Genomic DNA, 20,851 nt, shown 5'->3' on the forward strand with positions numbered 1-20,851 from the left:
AGTTCTATTTTTGTGTGGAACTCCGCTTTAAGTTAAGTTTAAGCCTCCAGAGTTCAGCATTAAGATCGGTGTTCAGGATTCGCAGACTGCTTTTAAAAAAGCTGCTGAAACCTTGACAAAGGCAGCGCTAACTGTATTCAACCCGATACCATTAAATGTCATTCAGGTCCGGAGTCAGGGGATGAAATCATGAAATCAGTGGGCCCGTGTGCAACGTCAAAAGTGAGCCCAAGGCATTGGCGAAAAAAAAAAAATAAAAATAAAAAAAAAGGAAAAAGAAAAAAAAGCATCCCGCTTAGCGAACGCTGGGCGCGATTTAAAAATTGCACTAAATATTGGGCATGGCTTAAAGGGGTGTGGTTAAATAGATCTCAGATGGCTTTCAAAGGTAATGTTAAATAGAGAATGTACATTGTATGGCGGTGTGTGTGTGTGTATATATATATATATATATATATATATATATATATAATTCCCCCCCCAATGCTTTTTGGAGGGGGGTGTGGACGGGGTCGGTAAGGCAGAGGACGGGGTCGGTAGGGCAGAAGACGGGGTCGGTAGGGCAGAAGACGGGGTCGGTAGGGCAGAAGACGGGGTCGGTAGGGCAGAAGACGGGGTCGGTAGGGCAGAAGACGGGGTCGGTAGGGCAGAAGACGGGGTCGGTAGGGCAGAAGACGGGGTCGGTAGGGCAGAAGACGGGGTCGGTAGGGCAGAAGACGGGGTCGGTAGGGCAGAAGACGGGGTCGGTAGGGCAGAAGACGGGGTCGGTAGGGCAGAAGACGGGGTCGGTAGGGCAGAAGACGGGGTCGGTAGGGCAGAAGACGGGGTCGGTAGGGCAGAAGACGGGGTCGGTAGGGCAGAAGACGGGGTCGGTAGGGCAGAAGACGGGGTCGGTAGGGCAGAAGACGGGGTCGGTAGGGCAGAAGACGGGGTCGGTAGGGCAGAAGACGGGGTCGGTAGGGCAGAAGACGGGGTCGGTAGGGCAGAAGACGGGGTCGGTAGGGCAGAAGACGGGGTCGGTAGGGCAGAAGACGGGGTCGGTAGGGCAGAAGACGGGGTCGGTAGGGCAGAAGACGGGGTCGGTAGGGCAGAAGACGGGGTCGGTAGGGCAGAAGACGGGGTCGGTAGGGCAGAAGACGGGGTCGGTAGGGCAGAAGACGGGGTCGGTAGGGCAGAAGACGGGGTCGGTAGGGCAGAAGACGGGGTCGGTAGGGCAGAAGACGGGGTCGGTAGGGCAGAAGACGGGGTCGGTAGGGCAGAAGACGGGGTCGGTAGGGCAGAAGACGGGGTCGGTAGGGCAGAAGACGGGGTCGGTAGGGCAGAAGACGGGGTCGGTAGGGCAGAAGACGGGGTCGGTAGGGCAGAAGACGGGGTCGGTAGGGCAGAAGACGGGGTCGGTAGGGCAGAAGACGGGGTCGGTAGGGCAGAAGACGGGGTCGGTAGGGCAGAAGACGGGGTCGGTAGGGCAGAAGACGGGGTCGGTAGGGCAGAAGACGGGGTCGGTAGGGCAGAAGACGGGGTCGGTAGGGCAGAAGACGGGGTCGGTAGGGCAGAAGACGGGGTCGGTAGGGCAGAAGACGGGGTCGGTAGGGCAGAAGACGGGGTCGGTAGGGCAGAAGACGGGGTCGGTAGGGCAGAAGACGGGGTCGGTAGGGCAGAAGACGGGGTCGGTAGGGCAGAAGACGGGGTCGGTAGGGCAGAAGACGGGGTCGGTAGGGCAGAAGACGGGGTCGGTAGGGCAGAAGACGGGGTCGGTAGGGCAGAAGACGGGGTCGGTAGGGCAGAAGACGGGGTCGGTAGGGCAGAAGACGGGGTCGGTAGGGCAGAAGACGGGGTCGGTAGGGCAGAAGACGGGGTCGGTAGGGCAGAAGACGGGGTCGGTAGGGCAGAAGACGGGGTCGGTAGGGCAGAAGACGGGGTCGGTAGGGCAGAAGACGGGGTCGGTAGGGCAGAAGACGGGGTCGGTAGGGCAGAAGACGGGGTCGGTAGGGCAGAAGACGGGGTCGGTAGGGCAGAAGACGGGGTCGGTAGGGCAGAAGACGGGGTCGGTAGGGCAGAAGACGGGGTCGGTAGGGCAGAAGACGGGGTCGGTAGGGCAGAAGACGGGGTCGGTAGGGCAGAAGACGGGGTCGGTAGGGCAGAAGACGGGGTCGGTAGGGCAGAAGACGGGGTCGGTAGGGCAGAAGACGGGGTCGGTAGGGCAGAAGACGGGGTCGGTAGGGCAGAAGACGGGGTCGGTAGGGCAGAAGACGAGGTCGGTAGGGCAGAAGACGGGGTCGGTAGGGCAGAAGACGGGGTCGGTAGGGCAGAAGACGGGGTCGGTAGGGCAGAAGACGGGGTCGGTAGGGCAGAAGACGGGGTCGGTAGGGCAGAAGACGGGGTCGGTAGGGCAGAAGACGGGGTCGGTAGGGCAGAAGACGGGGTCGGTAGGGCAGAAGACGGGGTCGGTAGGGCAGAAGACGGGGTCGGTAGGGCAGAAGACGGGGTCGGTAGGGCAGAAGACGGGGTCGGTAGGGCAGAAGACGGGGTCGGTAGGGCAGAAGACGGGGTCGGTAGGGCAGAAGACGGGGTCGGTAGGGCAGAAGACGGGGTCGGTAGGGCAGAAGACGGGGTCGGTAGGGCAGAAGACGGGGTCGGTAGGGCAGAAGACGGGGTCGGTAGGGCAGAAGACGGGGTCGGTAGGGCAGAAGACGGGGTCGGTAGGGCAGAAGACGGGGTCGGTAGGGCAGAAGACGGGGTCGGTAGGGCAGAAGACGGGGTCGGTAGGGCAGAAGACGGGGTCGGTAGGGCAGAAGACGGGGTCGGTAGGGCAGAAGACGGGGTCGGTAGGGCAGAAGACGGGGTCGGTAGGGCAGAAGACGGGGTCGGTAGGGCAGAAGACGGGGTCGGTAGGGCAGAAGACGGGGTCGGTAGGGCAGAAGACGGGGTCGGTAGGGCAGAAGACGGGGTCGGTAGGGCAGAAGACGGGGTCGGTAGGGCAGAAGACGGGGTCGGTAGGGCAGAAGACGGGGTCGGTAGGGCAGAAGACGGGGTCGGTAGGGCAGAAGACGGGGTCGGTAGGGCAGAAGACGGGGTCGGTAGGGCAGAAGACGGGGTCGGTAGGGCAGAAGACGGGGTCGGTAGGGCAGAAGACGGGGTCGGTAGTCTATTTTTTTTTCACAATTTTTTTTTTCTGGAGTGGGGGGAGTGTACAGTGTCAGTAATTTTATTTTATTTATAATTTTATTATATTTTACAGTTTCGTTAATTTTTATATTTTTTACAATCTTTTTATCAGCCCTGTTCGGGGGTTTTGATTAGATATTAGGGGGCCTAAACAGACCCCCGATATCAGAGATTCCCCAGTTCCTTTCTCTGCAGCCTCAGCTGCACTGAAGATGAACGAACAGGAGACAGAGGCTCCTCCCCATTCATAAACTGAAGCATAGTAAATACAGTTTATAATTACGAATAGACAGTCAGTGATCACTGTCTCTGCTCACTTAGGGCCCTTTCATACTGGGGCGGGGTTGGCGGTAAAGCGCCGCCATTGTAAGCGGCGCTTTAACGTCGGTATTCGGCCACTAGCGGGGCGGTTTTACCCTCGCTAGCGGCCGAGAAAGGGTTAAAAACCACCGCAAAGCGCCTCTGCAGAGGCGCTTTGCCGGCGGTATAGCTGCACTGTCCCATTGATTTCAATGGGCAGGAGCAGTGAAGGAGCGGTATACACTCCGCTACTTCACCGCTCTGAAGATGCTGCTAGCAGGACTTTTTTTTACCGTCCTGCCAGCGCACCGCCCCAGTGTGAAAGCCCTCGGGGGGGCTTTCACACTGGAGACAAAGCAGCGGCACTTTCAGGTCGGTTTGCAGGCGCTATTATTAGCGTAATAGCGCCTGTAAACCGCCCCCAGTGTGAAAGGGCCCTTAGAAAAGGAAAAAGGCCGATAAATGACATGTTCACCGGCCCCTTCCTCCGCTCTCCATACTGACACATCCCCCCGCAGCATCCGGCAGGAGAGGAGGGAAACCGGCAGCGCTGCGGGGGGGATGGGGCCAAGGGGCACACAGGGGGGCCCAGAGAGGAATGGCAATCTGATGGACAGTCGGGGGGTGATTGGTGCGGTGGTCGGGGCAGTTACAAGCACAGATCTCCCCGTATGGCTTTTAATGAATCAGCTGAAAGCCGCGGGAGGGAGAGGACAAATGGTTCATTGAAAGCCATACAGGGAGAAAGGTGCTTGAAACTGCCCCACCGATCACCCCTGACTGTCAAAATTTCACCAGGTACCAACCAGGGAAAGACCAACCATGGGTGCAGTGTGGGTCAGAGCACAGTGCCTCCCCCCCCCCAGGACCCGTGTGCAGTGAAAATGGCTGGTCTTTCCCTAACCCACACTTCACCCATCATGGATGATCTTTCCTTGACCCACATTGCACCCATCATGGATGATCTTTCCTTGACCCACATTGCACCCATCATGGATGATCTTTCCTTGACCCACATTGCACTCATCATGGATGATCTTTCCTTGACCCACATTGCACCCATCATGGATGATCTTTCCTTGACCCACATTGCACTCATCATGGATGATCTTTCCTTGACCCACATTGCACCCATCATGGATGATCTTTCCTTGACCCACATTGCACTCATCATGGATGATCTTTCCTTGACCCACACTTCACCCATCATGGATGATCTTTCCTTGACCCACACTGCACTCATCATGGATGATCTTTCCTTGACCCACACTGCACCCATCATGGATGATCTTTCCTTGACCCACACTGCACCCATCATGGATGATCTTTCCTTGACCCACATTGCACTCATCATGGATGATCTTTCCTTGACCCACACTGCACCCATCATGGATGATCTTTCCTTGACCCACATTGCACCCACTATGGATGATCTTTCCTTGACCCACATTGCACCCACTATGGATGATCTTTCCTTGACCCACATTGCACCCATCATGGATGATCTTTCCTTGACCCACATTGCACCCATCATGGATGATTTTTCCCTGACCCACACTGCACCCATCATGGATGATCTTTCCCTGACCCACACTGCACCCATCATGGCTGGTCTTTCCCTGACCCATACCTCACCCATGGATGATACGCCACTGGGCAGAGTGCTTCTATATACATACTAAATACAAAAAATATATGTTACCCTCAGTGTCAGCTCAGCGGCTGAGAGAGGCAGGAAGAGGCTTACCAGGGCCTTTAGTCCTTGCAGGACATGCGGAGTGATGAGATGATGATCCTTCAGTCTGTTTTCATAGAAGACAATGAGAACCTCCACTGCACAGAACACAAAATATCCAATGTTAGCTTCAACAACAAAAAAAAAAATGTTGATAGAAAAATAGAAAGATTCTGGTTAAAGCGGAGTGCCACCCATTTAAAAAAAGTGTAGCTGCTGACTTTTAATAATCAGACATTCACCTGTCCCAGGGTCCAGCGATGCGGGCGTATGAAGCCCCTGCTCTCCCCCTCCTCTGCGCAGCACCGGCATTCTAACTGTGGGCGCCCGGCTGCTAGCTGTGAATGGTCGGGCAATCTTCCGGGACCTGTTGGGCAATCTTCCAGTCGGGCAATCTCCCCCCTCCCTGCCTGCAATCTTCTGGGACACATCACAATGTGTCCCAGAAGATTGCAGGCAGGGAGGGGGAGAGGCAATCTTCCCTCCGGCGCCATGGGAGGAAGTAGGAGGTGGGTGCCTGTAAAAACTGGGTACCCCCCCAAAAAAAAAAAAAAATTACACGCCAAATGTGGCATGTCAGGGAGTCACCAGTACTTAAAGTGGAAGTTCCATTTTTGGGTGGAAATCGGCTTTAATGATCATGTGACTAGCAGCAGAAGATTGGAAGCTCCTCCTGCCTATGTGTCCCCTGCAGACAGGCTGGGAGAGAGCCGGGTCATGTGACAGCCGGATATCCATGAGGAAAAAGGTACTTGGAGGCTTTTTTAAGTTAAAATAATTACATGGCCGTCATCCATATACAGAAATAGAAGGGAGAATGTGCATTACACAGTGTGTGTGTTTAGTATCACTTTAAGAGTGAATTCCACATTCAATGTAGTTTTGAAGTTTGACGTAACAAGAATAGATTGCAGATTTTCATCTCTTTCATATGCAGCTCTTATTTGATCGCCGTGTTATATTAGTAGTGCTCGCTCGGTGCTCTTGCGCGTTACTGCACCGATGTCAGTGGGCGATCGAACACATTTGTACCAACAGCGACTGCAAAACAGCTGGAAGTTCCCATCAACAGACAATTACAGGGAAACAGAACAGCTTTTAAATCAATCCCAACATCTGTTCGCAAAAACGGCCGCGACGCAGAGGAGTGCCGCGATGAGTTCATGAGACCTCCTTTTTTTTTCTTACCTTCTTTCTCTGTCAGTCGGGAGTAACACTGGAGGAGGACTTGGGACAAAAGCTGCACGCCCCTCCCCCGGCTTCTGGGCTCCGGGTTCGACAAACACGTTCTACCAAAAAAGAAATAAAAAGTGATATTAAAGCTTCTGGTTTTTTTTTTTTTTCTTTATTAAAATAACAAACATGTTATAGTTACATGCTCTGTGCAATGGTTTTACAAAGAGCAGCCCCGATCCTCCTCTTATGGGGTCTCCCGCCAGCGCTCCTGGCTCCTCCTCTTTGGCGAAAGCCATTTTCTATGGGGACACTTGTGCGGGCTTCATTGCTGAGCTGCACTGTCTGCACCTATAGACACAGACAGTGCGGCTTTGCCCGCTGTCACAGGATTTGATTGACAACAGCGGGAGCCAATGGCTATCAACCTAAGCTGTGAGGAAGGAGGGGGGCGGACAGAGCCGGTGCTGGTCTTGTGCACAACGCTAGGTTGTGATGAGGATCAGGTAAGTAGAAGGGGGGGGGGGGAGGGATCCTGCAGCACAGAATGTTTTTTTTACCTTACTGCATTGAAAGCATCAAAGTAAAAAAAAAAAAAATCCTATTAAAAAGGTGAGCTTACACTTTGTGCGACAGGCAACGGTGCTAAAGGAGATTCAGTACTTCCTGAGATCTGGTCCCAGAGACCAAGCATGCAGCAAGTGAAGTAAAAAGGAAGTTCTGCGTACCATAACAAAACTTTTAAAAGTGGCTGTAAACCTCAGACATGAGATCTGAACAAAAGCACATCTCCCTCTATAGTGTGTACTTGTCTCAGTCCAGAGTACTGAGTGTCATTTCTGTCTGCTGCCTCCTTCCTCTGCTTCACTACTGACAAGTTTTCCTGACAGGTAAAAAGGTGACAGTGGAGGGAGCTCTAGCACACAGCCTGCGATTGACAGCCTCAGGTCTGTTCCTGTGTGAAATGGGGGGAGGGGGGGTGTCCACTCCATCCAATCAGCTCTCAGACCACTCCTCGCTGAGCTCTACAGTGTGACTTTGTAGTGATCAGTGCTGACAAATCGATGGCCCTGGTGTTGAGGTGGGGGTGGCATGCTTGCAGGAGGCACATTTTGTAAGTAGGAGGAGAGACCTGGCACATTGTATGAGTAGGCAGAAGAGGAACCTTGAGCAGTGGGAGGGCAGCCAGGAGACAGGCTTGGCACGTTGTTGGAGTGGTACATGGTTGGAGCAGAAGGAGCCATAAAAGAGAGACCTGGCACGTAACTGGAGTGGTACATGGGTGGACCAGAAGGAGCAGTGGAAGAGGGACCTGACACGTTGGTGGAGTGGTACATTGGTGGAGCAGTGGAAGAGGGACCTGGCACGTTGGTGGGTGGTACATTGGTGGACCGAGAAAAGCAGTGGAAGAGGGACCTGGCACGTTGGTGGAGTGGTACATTGGTGGAGCAGTGGAAGAGGGACCTGGCACGTTGGTGGAGTGGTACATTGGTGGACCAGAAGGAGCAGTGGAAGAGACAAAAACCTGGCACATTGTATGAGTAGGCAGAAGGGGAAACTTGAGCAGTGTGAGGGCAGCTAGAAGACAGGCTTGGCACGTTGTTGGAGTGGTACATGGTTGAAGCAGAAGGAGCCATAAAAGAGAGACCTGGCACGTTGGTGGAGTGGTACATGGGTGGAGCAGGAGGAGCAGTGGAAGAGGGACCTGGCACGTTGGTGGAGTGGTACATGGGTGGACCAGGAGGAGCAGTGGAAGAGGGACCTGACACGTTGGTGGAGTGGTACATGGGTGGACTAGGAGGAGCAGTGGAAGAGGGACCTGGCACGTTGGTGGAGTGGTACATTGGTGGACCAGGAGGAGCAGTGGAAGAGGGACCTGACACGTTGGTGGAGTGGTACATTGGTGGACCAGGAGGGGCAGTGGAAGAGGGACCTGGCATGTTGGTGGAGTGGTACATTGGTGGACCAGGAAAAGCAGTGGAAGAGGGACCTGGCACGTTGGTGGAGTGGTACATTGGTGGACCAGGAGGAGCAGTGGAAGAGGGACCTGACACGTTGGTGGAGTGGTACATTGGTGGACCAGGAGGGGCAGTGGAAGAGGGACCTGGCACGTTGGTGGAGTGGTACATTGGTGGACCAGGAAAAGCAGTGGAAGAGGGACCTGGCACGTTGGTGGAGTGGTACATTGGTGGACCAGGAGGAGCAGTGGAAGAGGGACCTGGCACGTTGGTGGAGTGATACATTGGTGGAGCAGTGGAAGAGGGACCTGGCACGTTGGTGGAGTGGTACATTGGTGGAGCAGTGGAAGAGGGACCTGGCACGTTGGTGGAGTGGTACATTGGTGGAGCAGTGGAAGAGGGACCTGGCACGTTGGTGGAGTGGTACATTGGTGGACCAGAAGGAGCAGTGGAAGAGACAAAAACCTGGCACATTGTATGAGTAGGCAGAAGGGGAAACTTGAACAGTGTGAGGGCAGCTAGAAGACAGGCTTGGCACGTTGTTGGAGTGGTACATGGTTGAAGTAGAAGGAGCCATAAAAGAGAGACCTGGCACGTTGGTGGAGTGGTACATGGGTGGACCAGGAGGAGCAGTGGAAGATGGACCTGGCACGTTGGTGGAGTGGTACATTGGTGGACCAGGAGGAGCAGTGGAAGATGGACCTGGCACGTTGGTGGGTGGTACATTGGTGGACCAGGAGGAGCAGTGGAAGATGGACCTGGCACGTTGGTGGGTGGTACATTGGTGGACCAGGAAGAGCAGTGGAAGAGGGACCTGGCACGTTGGTGGAGTGGTACATTGGTGGAGCAGGAGGAGCAGTGGACCTGCTTTCTGAAAGCTCAGACAAGCTGTATACAATTCTGGACTTTGAGTGGCTGTAGAGAAGAAAAGACTGCAGATAAACAGGTACAAACTTATGAAGGAGGATTTGTCTCATTTCTGCGTATCTCCTAGGCCAGTCACTTCACTGGGGATACGGAGGGTTTACAACCACTTGAAGGCCAGGCCTTTTTCTGGCACTTTTTGGACGACAAGTAAAAATCAGCAGTTTTTTTGCTAGAAAATTAACTTAGAACCCGAAAACATTATATATTTGTTTTAGAAGATGAACCCTGTGAAGTCTGGAAAAGGACTTGGTGGTTACCTATAGAGAAAAGTCTGTTGGAATATTTGTCTGGTGAGCGATTTGTGGAGCAGATGGTGGACATCGGGTGTGGTGAAGATCACAAAGGAAGGACGATCTACATCAGGGGGGAAAGGCAAACTCGGCCCTCCAGCTGTGGTGAAACTACAAATCCCATCATGCCTCTAGGAGTCATACCTGCGATTGTCGGGGTCTTGCAATGTCTTATGGGACTTGTAGTTTCACCATAAGCTGGAGGGCGGAGGTTGCCTCCCCCTGATCTACATGGACACTTTATTCAGATGCACTTTGTTATACATTGCAAAACATTTCACTGGATGCTTTATTGATGAATATTGAAGGAATAGTTTGGATTTGTTCGATGTGAAAAGTTCTGGCACATATGACATTACAATCACTGGATTTTCACTTCATTAATGTTTGCATTTTTTTTTTTTTTTTTATTTAGTGCAAATTGGTGAACTGTAGCGCAATCACACATTTAGAATTGCAAGGAGTATAGAAGACCTCTTCTCTGCATGTCTGCCAGCGGATATAAAATGAGATCGCCCACTATAAAGAGGAAGAAACAAGCGATCGACTTACCCCAGAGACTCCACCACTTGTAACACTGTGAACGCTCCATCTTTTACACCTGAAAACACAAGACAGCAAAGTGAGAAAAAACTCCATAATGTACAACAAAGGAGAACGGAGCGATAGTGACAGCCAACATTGTGCAGTGTTAAAAACAAGGATCGATCAGTTAGAACTCTTCTGTTGTCAGCGAGTCGATCGCCGCTCCTAGAATAATCCCATTTCCACTCGGAGACAGACCACCACCCCCCCCCCCCCCCCATCCCCCCGCATATTCATAAAGCTTAAAAAGGAGAAGTACAGGGAAAGCTCGATTGGCTGTACTCCCCCCTATAGACCACAGGAGTGACGTTCGTTCTGCTTTCCTGTGACCCGTATTCAGCAGACAGCGGACTGAAGCCCTTGTCGTTGTTTTAACTTTGGATAGTAAAACATTTTTTTTCTGCCAGTAAATCCCTTATACAGCCCACTTCTTCCTTTTTTTATTTATTTTTGTTAGGGTGTTATATAATAATAATAATAATAATAATAATACTTATTATATACTTATTATTGAGTATTAAGTACTAAATATACTTATTATTAACCACTTAAGGACCAGCCTCGTTTTGGATTTTAGGTGTTTACATGTTTAAAACAGGTTTTTCTGCTAGAAAATTACTTGGAACCCCCAAACACTATGTATGTTTTTTTTTTCTAACACCCTAGAGAATAAAATGGCGGTCATTGCAATACTTTTTTTTTTGCACCGTATTTGCGCAGCGGTCTTAAAAGCGCACTTTTTTTTTGGAAAAAATTCACTTTTTTGAATAAAAAAAATAAGACAATAGTAAAGTTAGCCCGATTTTTTTTTTTATATTGTGAAATATGATGTTACGCCAAGTAAATTGATACCCAACATGTCACGCTTGAAAATCGCGCCCAGCTCGTGGAATGGCGTCAAACTTTTACCCTCAAAAATCTCCATAGGCGACGTTTAAAAAAATTCTACAGGTTGCATATTTTGCAGTACAGAGGAGGTCTAGGGCTAGAATTATTGCTCTCGCTCTACCGGTCGCTGCGATACCTCACATGTGTGGTCTGACCACCGTTTTCATATGCGGGCGCTACTCGCGTATGCGTTCGCTTCTGCGCGCCAGCTCGTCGGGGCAGGGGGGTTTTAGAAATTTTTTTTTTTAATTTTTATTATTTTACAATATTTTATTTATTTTTACACTGTTTTAAAAAAAAAAAAAAAAATTGTGTCACTTTTATTCCTATTACAAGGAATGTAAACATCCCTTGTAATAGAAAAAAGCATGACAGGACCTCTTAAATATGAGATCTGGGGGGGTCAAAAAGATCTCACATCTCATATTTAGACTAAGATGCAAAAAAAAAAAAGTAATTTAGAAAAATAACATTTGAAAAAATATGCCTTTAAGAGGCGTGGACGGAAGTGACGTTTTGACGTCGCTTCCGCCCAGCTGTGTCATGGAGACGAGTGAGCGCCATCTTAGCCTCACTCCTCTCCAGACACACCACGGAGGAGGACGTGATCGCCTCCGCCGCTACCGACGGCGGGTACCGGATCGCGGCGGGAGGGGGGGGGGGGCTCTCCCGCCACCGATAAAAGTGATCTCGCGGCGAATCCGCCGCAGGGACCACTTTTATCTGAAAGCCGGCCGCCGCACGAAAACGGGGATACCGGGGGTTATGGCAGCCTGCTGCAATAAAAACGATATCCCCGTTCAAAGTTTGGACGTACATCGTCTTGCGGCGGTCTTGAAGTGGTTAAAGTAGTAGTAGTATTAACACCCTAACAAATATAAAATAATAATAAATAACCCTAACAAAAATAAATAATAAATGAATAATAATATTTTTTGAATAAGTGTAAAATACACTAATAAAAAGAATCATAAATACAATAAACGAATACAATGTAATAATAAATAATGAACCCCAAACCCTTAAAGTGGAACTTCATCATTCCAGCTATTAAATCTTCTGCTCTTGTTGTTGTTTTAACTTTGGATAATAAAACATATTTTTTTCCTGCCAGTAAATCCCTTATACAGCTCACTTCCTGTCTCTTGTCTGGTCGTTGGTCTAGGCTTATGACATCATGCACAGCTCTCTCTCACTCTCCTGAGAGTTTGCCAGGAAGGGGGGGGGGGGGGGGGTGTGAGTCATAAGAGGGGCAATGAGAGCTGCAGAGCTGGAGGTGTGCCTCTGTGTGTCTGTGTAAATCCAGGAAGTGAACAGGCAGCAGCTTCAGCTGCCCACAGTTAACATGGCTGCAGCGGAGGGAGATTTCTGCAGCATATTTGGCAAGTACAGAATCACAGTATATATAAAATAATATGCAAAGTGGTTGGAGGGAAGCTTCAGAATGGCAAAGATGTTTTTATTACAAATTATGTGAGCAGACTGCAGTTCCTCTTTAAAGGCATGATGGGACTTTTAGTTCTGCAACAGCTGGAGGGCCCCAGGTTGAGCCCCCGTACTCTAAGCAAAGCGCTGAGGGCCGGCCACTCTCACCCCCTCCGTAGCCCAATGCTCCAGTTAGCGAGGGGGGGGGGCAGAGCAGACAGCGGTGAGTGACAGTCACCAGCTCTCTGCTCACAAACCTCTCTGAGAACCGAGCGATCGGTGGTGTTTGATCACTCAGTTCCCATTCTTAGAGCCAGCGGGGAACCGATGCAGCATCCACCTAGGTAAGTACCGTATTTAATCGGCATATAACACGCACTTTTTTCCCCTTAAAATCAGGGGGAAATCGTGGGTGCGTGTTATACGCCGATCCCCCGCCGATCTCCGCTGATTGCGAGCGGAGCGATCGCGCCGGGATACACATAGCCGAGTGTACTCGGCTCTTCTCGGCTTCGCTCACAGTCACGCCCAGTCCCGCCATTGGGCCCGTGTTATGTCCATCATAAGGCGGGACTGGGAGTGACTGTGAGCGGCGCCGAGAAGAGCCGAGTACACTCGGCTATGTGTACCTCGGCTCCGCCCAGTCCCTGCGATCTCCGCGAGGCGCTCGCTCTGCTCCGCCGAGTCCCTCCGCGGCGCCATATTTAAATCTGTGCAAGGCTGCAATGGACACTGGGGAAAGCTGCACTGACAAGGCTGCACTGAGACTGACAAGGCTGCACTGAGAAGGCTTCAATGACATGGATAAGGCTGCATTGATGGGCATTTAAATGCAAGTTTTTTTCCTTAAAATTCCCTCCTGAACTTGGGGTGCGTGTTATACGCCGATAAATACGGTACTTCTCGTTTAACCCTTTTGCTGCATTTTTTTTTTTTTTGTACACATGTATTTTGTGCTTGAAGATTACATAAACCCCCCCAAACATTATATATTTTCTTAAAGCGTAAGAATGCAGAATAAAATAGCGGTAGTTGCAAATTTTTTTTATGTCACACTATTCGTGCAAAGCTCTAGGAAACGAAAACATTTTAGTAAAAAAGATGCACTAAAGTTCATTTTAGGGCGCACCAACACAATAAAACGACTCTTGTGCTTGTAAAAAAAATATAAAAGACGGAGGTTGCGCTGAGTAAATAGATACCCTCCTGCGGCACGCATCGGGAGCGCTCCGTGACTTGTGTGTCCTTCAGGGACAGCGGAGCTCAGATCAGGGGCAACGGGCCAATCACAGCCGTCACAATGTAAACAGATTTGCTGGTTATCGGCATTACTTTCCTCCCACGCTGTGTCTGTGTGAGGACAGGAGATCCGTTAATCAGCAAGCCTGTCAGAACATCATTTTCACCGATAATCAGTGAAGACCCATTAGTGCCACTTCATCACGCCCATCAGTGCCGCCCGAGCCCATCAGTGCCGCCCGAGCCCATCCGTGACGCCCAATCCAATCAGTGCCACCCGATCCGGGCCCATCAGTGCCACCTGATCTGTGCCACTCGATCCGGGCCCATCAGTGCCGCCCCATCCAAGCTCATCAGTGCTGCCCCATCAGTGCCGCCCGAGCCCATCCGTGACGCCCAATCCAATCAGTGCCACCCGATCCGGGCCCATCAGTGCCACCTGATCTGCGCCACCCGATCCGGGCCCATCAGTGCCGCCCCATCCAAGCTCATCAGTGCTGCCCGAGCCCATCCGTGCCGCCCAATCCAATCAGTGCCATCCGATCCGGGCCCATCAGTGCCACCTGATCTGCGCCACCCGATCCGGGCCCATCAGTGCCACCCGATCCGGGCCCATCAGTGCCACCCGATCCGGGCCACCCGATCCGGCCCATCAGTGCCACCCGATCCGGGCCCATCAGTGCCACCCGATCCGGGCCACCCGATCCGGGCCCATCAGTGCCACCTGATCCGGGACCATCAGTGCCGCCCGATCCGGGCCCATCAGTGCCGCCCGATCCGGGCCCATCAGTGCCGCCCGATTGTGCCACCACAACAGTGTTCATCACTGCAGACTCAGCCCCCATCAGTGTTGCCTCATAAGCGCCTAATCAGGTGCCACCTCATCAGTGCAGCCCATCAATGCCACCTCAACAGCACCGCCTCATCAGCGCCCATCAAGGAAGGAGAAAAATTACTTGTTTGCAAAGTTTTATAAACAGAAACAAAGTGAAAATTTTGAAAAAAAAAAAAAAATTTATATCTATTTGTTTAAAAAAATAAATAAATAAATAAATTGGCCTGGGCAGGGGTGAAAGCGCCCGGTGTTGAAAGGGTTAAAGTAAATCACCTTCTTGCTGCAAGTGAATATTGTGAAATGTTCCTAATAAAATAAAAATTACATTTTTTTGTCCTTTTTAGTACCGACCAGAATAATTATAGGAACTATAGGACAGGAAACATTCCTCACTCCCCATAGGAAGGTAAAGAAAGGTTTGCGGACTCCTCGGCTCGGCTTGTCTTGGCTGTACCAACACAGCTCCCCATGTACGCAGCCCCCCCCATGTATGTACGCAGCCCCCCCCATGTATGTACGCAGCCCCCCCATGTATGTACGCAGCCCCCCCCATGTATGTACGCAGCCCCCCCCATGTACACAATGCCGGACAATATTGGGATGACCTCCGCCGCCTCTTTGCCAGCAGTGATTCGGAGGAAGTTTCCTGCCTGCAATTACTTGCACAGTGTTGGTCATAAAGTTCTAATGCAGATCTCCGAAGTCTCAAATGCCATTCAAATTAGCTTTTCCATTTGCAATTAGCAGATTGTAGTTGGGGACGCACCCGGCGCACTGCTGGCACACCAGATTAGATGTTTGCAGATGGAAGTCCGCCAGACTGCGCAAACCCGTCCCGTAATGTGACTTTCTGCCTGACGTGACACAAGAGAAGGGAGACTTCCAGAAGAGCTAGAAATGTGTTTATGGAGAACGTCAGAGAGCCGAGCTCTGCCAACGCAAGAGAACGCCAACGAGGGATTGTGCAACTCACCGCTCTCTAGTGATTGGATAGGCTGCATTCTCAGTGATGTCACCGCTCTCTAGTGAATGGATAGGCTGCATTCTCAGTGATGTCACCGCTCTCTAGTGATTGGATAGACTGCATTCTCAGTGATGTCACCGCTCTCTAGTGATTGGATAGGCTGCATTCTCAGTGATGTCATCACTCTCTAGTGAATGGATAGGCTGCATTCTCAGTGATGTCACCGCTCTCTAGTGATTGGATAGACTGCATTCTCAGTGATGTCACCGCTCTCTAGTGATTGGATAGGCTGCATTCTCAGTGATGTCATCACTCTCTAGTGATTGGATAGGCTGCATTCTCTGTGATGTCATCGGTCTCTAGTGAATGGATAGGCTACATTCTCAGTGATGTCACCGCTCTCTAGTGATTGGATAGGCTGCATTCTCTATGATGTCTCCGCCCTCTAGTGATTGGATAGGCTGCATTCTCAGTGATGTCACCGCTCTCTAGTGAATGGATAGGCTGCATTCTCAGTGATGTCATCGCTCTCTAGTGAATGGATAGGCTGCATTCTCAGTGATGTCATCGCTCTCTAGTGAATGGATAGGCTGCATTCTCTGTGATGTCATCGTTCTCTAGTGAATGGATAGGCTGCATTCTCAGTGATGTCATCGGTCTCTAGTGAATGGATAGGCTGCATTCTCAGTGATGTCACTGGTCACTAAAACCACGACTCGGCCTCCTGTTTTTACCACCCTCTGACCGCCAGTGTGGAAGAGCCCTTAGGCCCACCATGGCGTATGTAAAATAACATTTGGGGAGGAACAAGAGAGCGCAACCAGCTACGTTATGGGCGGCCAAAAAACACAAGCTGCCCATTGGCTTTCTCACAGGTGGTGAGGGGGTTGTGTCGCCTCCTCTCTGCCCATTCTAACCCCTTAAATGCCTGTAACATGGTGCAGCAACTGCGTGCCTTGTGGGGTGGCTGAGGCACGGGCCCATTCAGTTGAATCTGTTGCTTTCGTCAGGTGGTACCACCCATCAAATGCCACTGGGCTGGGTATCATTTTTGCCGTGCCGCAATGCAAAGTATGGTGGCTGCAGAATGGCCACACCCATCATACGGCTGCCATTTCCAACTTGGAAAGAGAGGGGTGATAAAAACCTGCCTCAGCTGCTTTTACCCCCCCCCCCCTCAACCGCCTGTGTAAACAAGTCCTAAGTGAGGTCACCCTCCCCACCTGCATGCTTGCAGGAAGCGTTTGTTCACTCTTAATTTAAGATAATAAGAAACAGGAAACACAGGCCGGCCGCAGGGAGAAATAACACCTCTCTGGTACAATCACACAACGCGCTCATCTCAACATAGCAAGAAAAAAAAAAAAAGTGGCAAAAAAAAAAAAATATAAAAAAAAAAAAAATTCTGCAACCTGTCAGAGTTCAGCAGAAAATATCTTTACATCAACCCCGCCATGACCTCCCAAACCCCCCCCCACAGAAGATCTCCTGTATAAAAGGCGGCGGTGAACATTTCTGTCCGTTCTTCCAGAACACAGAGCGCTCACTACGTATCTTCACAGGGAAACTCAGGCTTCCTGGGAGAGATGCACCAAAATTTCGGCGGCCGATACATGTCGGCCAATACTTTTTTTTTTTTTGCCGATAAAGAAAAAGGTGGCGATAATGACGCCGAAAACACGTGATTTTATTGTGCTTATGGCGCGTTCTTCATTGGTCTCGGGACTCAAAAACCTGCATCATGGGGGCGTTATTGATGCGTTTTCGCTGATTTTTTTTTTTTTTTTAAATGACCAAAAATGCAGCAAACAACACTTTTAACACCACAATGGAAGCGCAAAAAATGACCAGTGCGACGACATACACAAAATATAAAAGGGATGCTTTTTCCTTGAACTTTTCTTGCGCTAAAGCTGCCAATAATGGCCGAAATAAATTAATATTCATTTAAATTCAAGATTTTAGTTAAAAAGTTGAATACAAATTACATTTTTTATATATATATATATATATATATATATATATATATATATATATATATATATATATATATATATATATATACATACACACACACACACACACACAGTATCTCACAAAAGTAAGTACACCCCTCAGTCACATTTGTGTAAATCTTTTCTTCTATCTTTTCATGTGACAACACTGAAGAAATGACACTTGTCTACAATGTAAAGTAGTGAGTGTACAGCTTGTATAACAGTGTAAATTTGCTGTCCCCTCAAAATAACTCAACACACAGCCATTAATGTCTAAACCGCTGGCAACAAAAGTCAGTACACCCCTAAGTGAAAATGTCCGAATTGGGCCCAAAGTGTCAATATTTTGTGTGGCCACCATTATTTTCCAGCACTGCCTTAAAGTGATACTAAAGTTTCATTTTTTTTGTTTTTAAATACCGTACATCACACTTACCTCCACTGTGCAGCTCGTTTTGCACAGAGTGGCCCCCGATCCTCCTCTTTTGGGGTCCCTCGGGCGGCTCCTCCCCGCATCAGATAACCCCCTAGGTGAAGCGCTCTCCCGAGGGGGGATACCTTGCGGGCGCGCTCCCGAGTCATTCATTCGGCATCCATAGAAGCCGAATGTATGACTCGGACCCGCCCCCCGGGTCATTGGATTTGATTGGCAGCAGCGGGAGCCAATGGCTGCGCTGCTATCAATCTATCCAATCAAAGCCGGGAACCCATAGAGAGAAAGACGGCGCGCCCCCACTGAATAAAGATGAAGGGGCTCAGGTAAGTAAAAGGCGGGGGGGCTGCCAGGTGTTTTTTCACTATAATGTTTACAAACCCTTTAACCCTCTTGGGCATGGAGGTCACCAGAGCTTCACAGGTTGTCACTGGAGTCCTCTTCCCCTCCTCCATGATGACATCACAGAGCTGGTGGATGTTAGAGACCTTGTGTTCCTCCACCTTCCGTTTGAGGATGTCCCACAGATGATCAATAGGGTTGAGGTCTGGAGACATGCTTGGCCAGTCCATCACCTTTACCCTCAGATTCTTTAGCCAGGCAGTGGTGGTCTTGGAGGTGTGTTTGGGGTGGTTATCATGTTGGAATACTGCCCTGCGGCCCAGTCTCTGAAGGGAGGGGATCATGCTCTGCTTCAGTATGTCACAGTACATGTTGGCATTCATGGTTCCCTCAATGATCTGTAGCTCCCCAGTGCTGGCAGCACTCATGCAGCCCCAGACCATGACACTCCCACCACCATGCTTGACTGTAGACAAGACACACTTGTCTTTGTACTCCTCACCTGGTTGCCCCCACACACGCTTGTCACCATCTGAACCAAATAAGTTTATCTTGGTCTCATCAGACCACAGCACATGGTTCCAGTAATCCATGTCCTTAGTCTGCTTGTCTTCAGCAAACTGTTTGTGGACTTTCTTGTACATCATCTTTAGAAGAGGCTTCCTTCTGGGATGACAGCCATGCAGACCAATTTGATGCAGTGTGCGGCGTATGGTCTGAGCACTGACAGGCTGACCCCCCACCCCTACAACCTCTGCAGCAATGCTGGCAGCACTCATACGTCTATTTCCCAAAGACAACCTCTGGATATGACGCTGAGCACGTGACCTCAACTTCTTTGGTGGACTATGGCGAGGCCTGTTCTGAGTGGAACCTGTCCTGTTATACCGCTGTATGGTCTTGGCCACCGTGCTGCAGCTCAGTTTCAGGGTCTTGGCAATCTTCTTATATCCTAGGCCATCTTTATGTAGAGCAACAATTCTTTTTTTCAGATCCTCAGAGAGTTCTTTGCCATGAGGTGCCATGTTGTACTTCCAGTGACCAGTATGAGGGAGTGAGAGCGATAACACCAAATTTAACACACCTGCTCCCCATTCACACCCGAGACCTTGTAACACTAACGAGTCACATGACACCGGGGAGGGAAAATGGCTAATTGGGCCCAATTTGGAGATTTTCACTTAGGGGTGTACTGACTTTTGTTGCCAGCGGTTTAGACATTAATGGCTGTGTGTTGAGTTATTTTGAGAGGACAGCAAATTTACACTGTTATACAAGCTGTACACTCACTACTTTACATTGTAGACAAGTGTCATTTCTTCAGTGTTGTCGGGGGATGGACATGACCCCCTAATAATGACCTATGTAGGGAGTGTCTGTGCCCTTCCCCCCCCCCCCTTACCTGCGGCCACCTCCTCCGCCGCTCCGTCCCGTTCTCCGGTGACGAACTCCTCCACCATCCCCCACACCGCGCTCTGCGCCTCAGCCATCTCTGCCCTGGTACACTGGGGACTAGAGGGGACAGCCGCCGGTGGTTCATCAGATTAGGCGACCTGTCAGAATGTGTAACGGAAGTGACGTTTCGTCGCCGCCATCTTGCTACACCCAGCACTTCTCTCCAGTAAAGATACAATGAAAAGGGAAAGCGGACATCTTGTTACACCCACAGCAGTTTTGCATTTTACGCTCATTTTTAACAGTACAGTGAGTTCATATAGTGAAGTAGAGTACTTAAAACTCCGTCTGAATGTTTAGATGTTGATTTTTAAAGCAGCAAACTTCTGTCAGATTAGCAAACCTGTGAGATGAGCAGGGTTGCCGCTGCTTTTAAAATTCAACATCTCACTAGTCAGACGGAGTTCTAAGTACTGTATTTGACTGTATAAATTCACTGTACTGTGTAAAATAAGTGTAAAACGCAAAACTCCGGTGGGTGTAACAAGATGTCCGCTTTCTTACTGTATTATTACTGTGGAGGACTGCGAGGTGTAGCAAGATGGCGGCGACGGAACTTCACTTCCGTTCGACGGGTCGCCGAATCCGACGAAACACCGCGCATGCGCAGCCTCCGCACGCTTGCCTGACGCGTCACGTGACACTCCGAACCCTAGAGCGCCACCTTGCTCCCAGAACTTCACGTCCGCTTCACAGTGAAGGAGAATGGAGGCTTCGCAAAAATGGCCGCCGATGTGCCCCTTATGTACGGGACTGAGGACACTTTTTAGAGATAAGCTTTTTTTTTGTTTTGTTTTCTTATGTAAGGTTGTGTACTGTCACGTGACTTAATGTTCAAAAATTGAAAAACTTTATTGATAACGAAGTTTTTTTAAAAAAAATTTTGGTGCGTTTGTTTTTTTTTCTCTCATTGACCCTTATTTACAGATTTGTGAGTGGTCACTGATTACAGTCTGTGACATTTATCACTTCCCTCATAATACAAACCGAACTCTACACACAAAAACTTTCAATACACTTCTAACTAGCCATACAAGATTTATATTTTATATATATACTAATACATCTATATATATATATATATATATATATATATATATATATATACATATATATTTTTTTTTTTTTTAATTATTTAAT

The 20,851-nt window shown here is 49.9% G+C and overlaps 1 protein-coding gene across 1 annotated transcript in view; it reads right to left on the reverse strand.

The window, feature by feature from the left end:
• The window catches only part of MMS19 (MMS19 homolog, cytosolic iron-sulfur assembly component), a gene marked incomplete at its 3' end in the record, with an annotated part of 46,484 nt that extends 26,588 nt beyond the window's left edge, over positions 1–19,896 (reverse strand). The window contains 4 exon segments of the mRNA XM_073595456.1: positions 5,213–5,298; positions 6,389–6,489; positions 10,101–10,149; positions 19,659–19,896. Coding sequence (XP_073451557.1) covers positions 5,213–5,298; positions 6,389–6,489; positions 10,101–10,149; positions 19,659–19,746 — 324 coding nt within the window.
• Between the last annotated feature and the right edge of the window lie 955 nt (positions 19,897–20,851).

Source organism: Aquarana catesbeiana, linkage group LG08 (assembly GCF_042186555.1).
Source record: "Aquarana catesbeiana isolate 2022-GZ linkage group LG08, ASM4218655v1, whole genome shotgun sequence".
Taxonomy (NCBI): domain Eukaryota; kingdom Metazoa; phylum Chordata; class Amphibia; order Anura; family Ranidae; genus Aquarana; species Aquarana catesbeiana.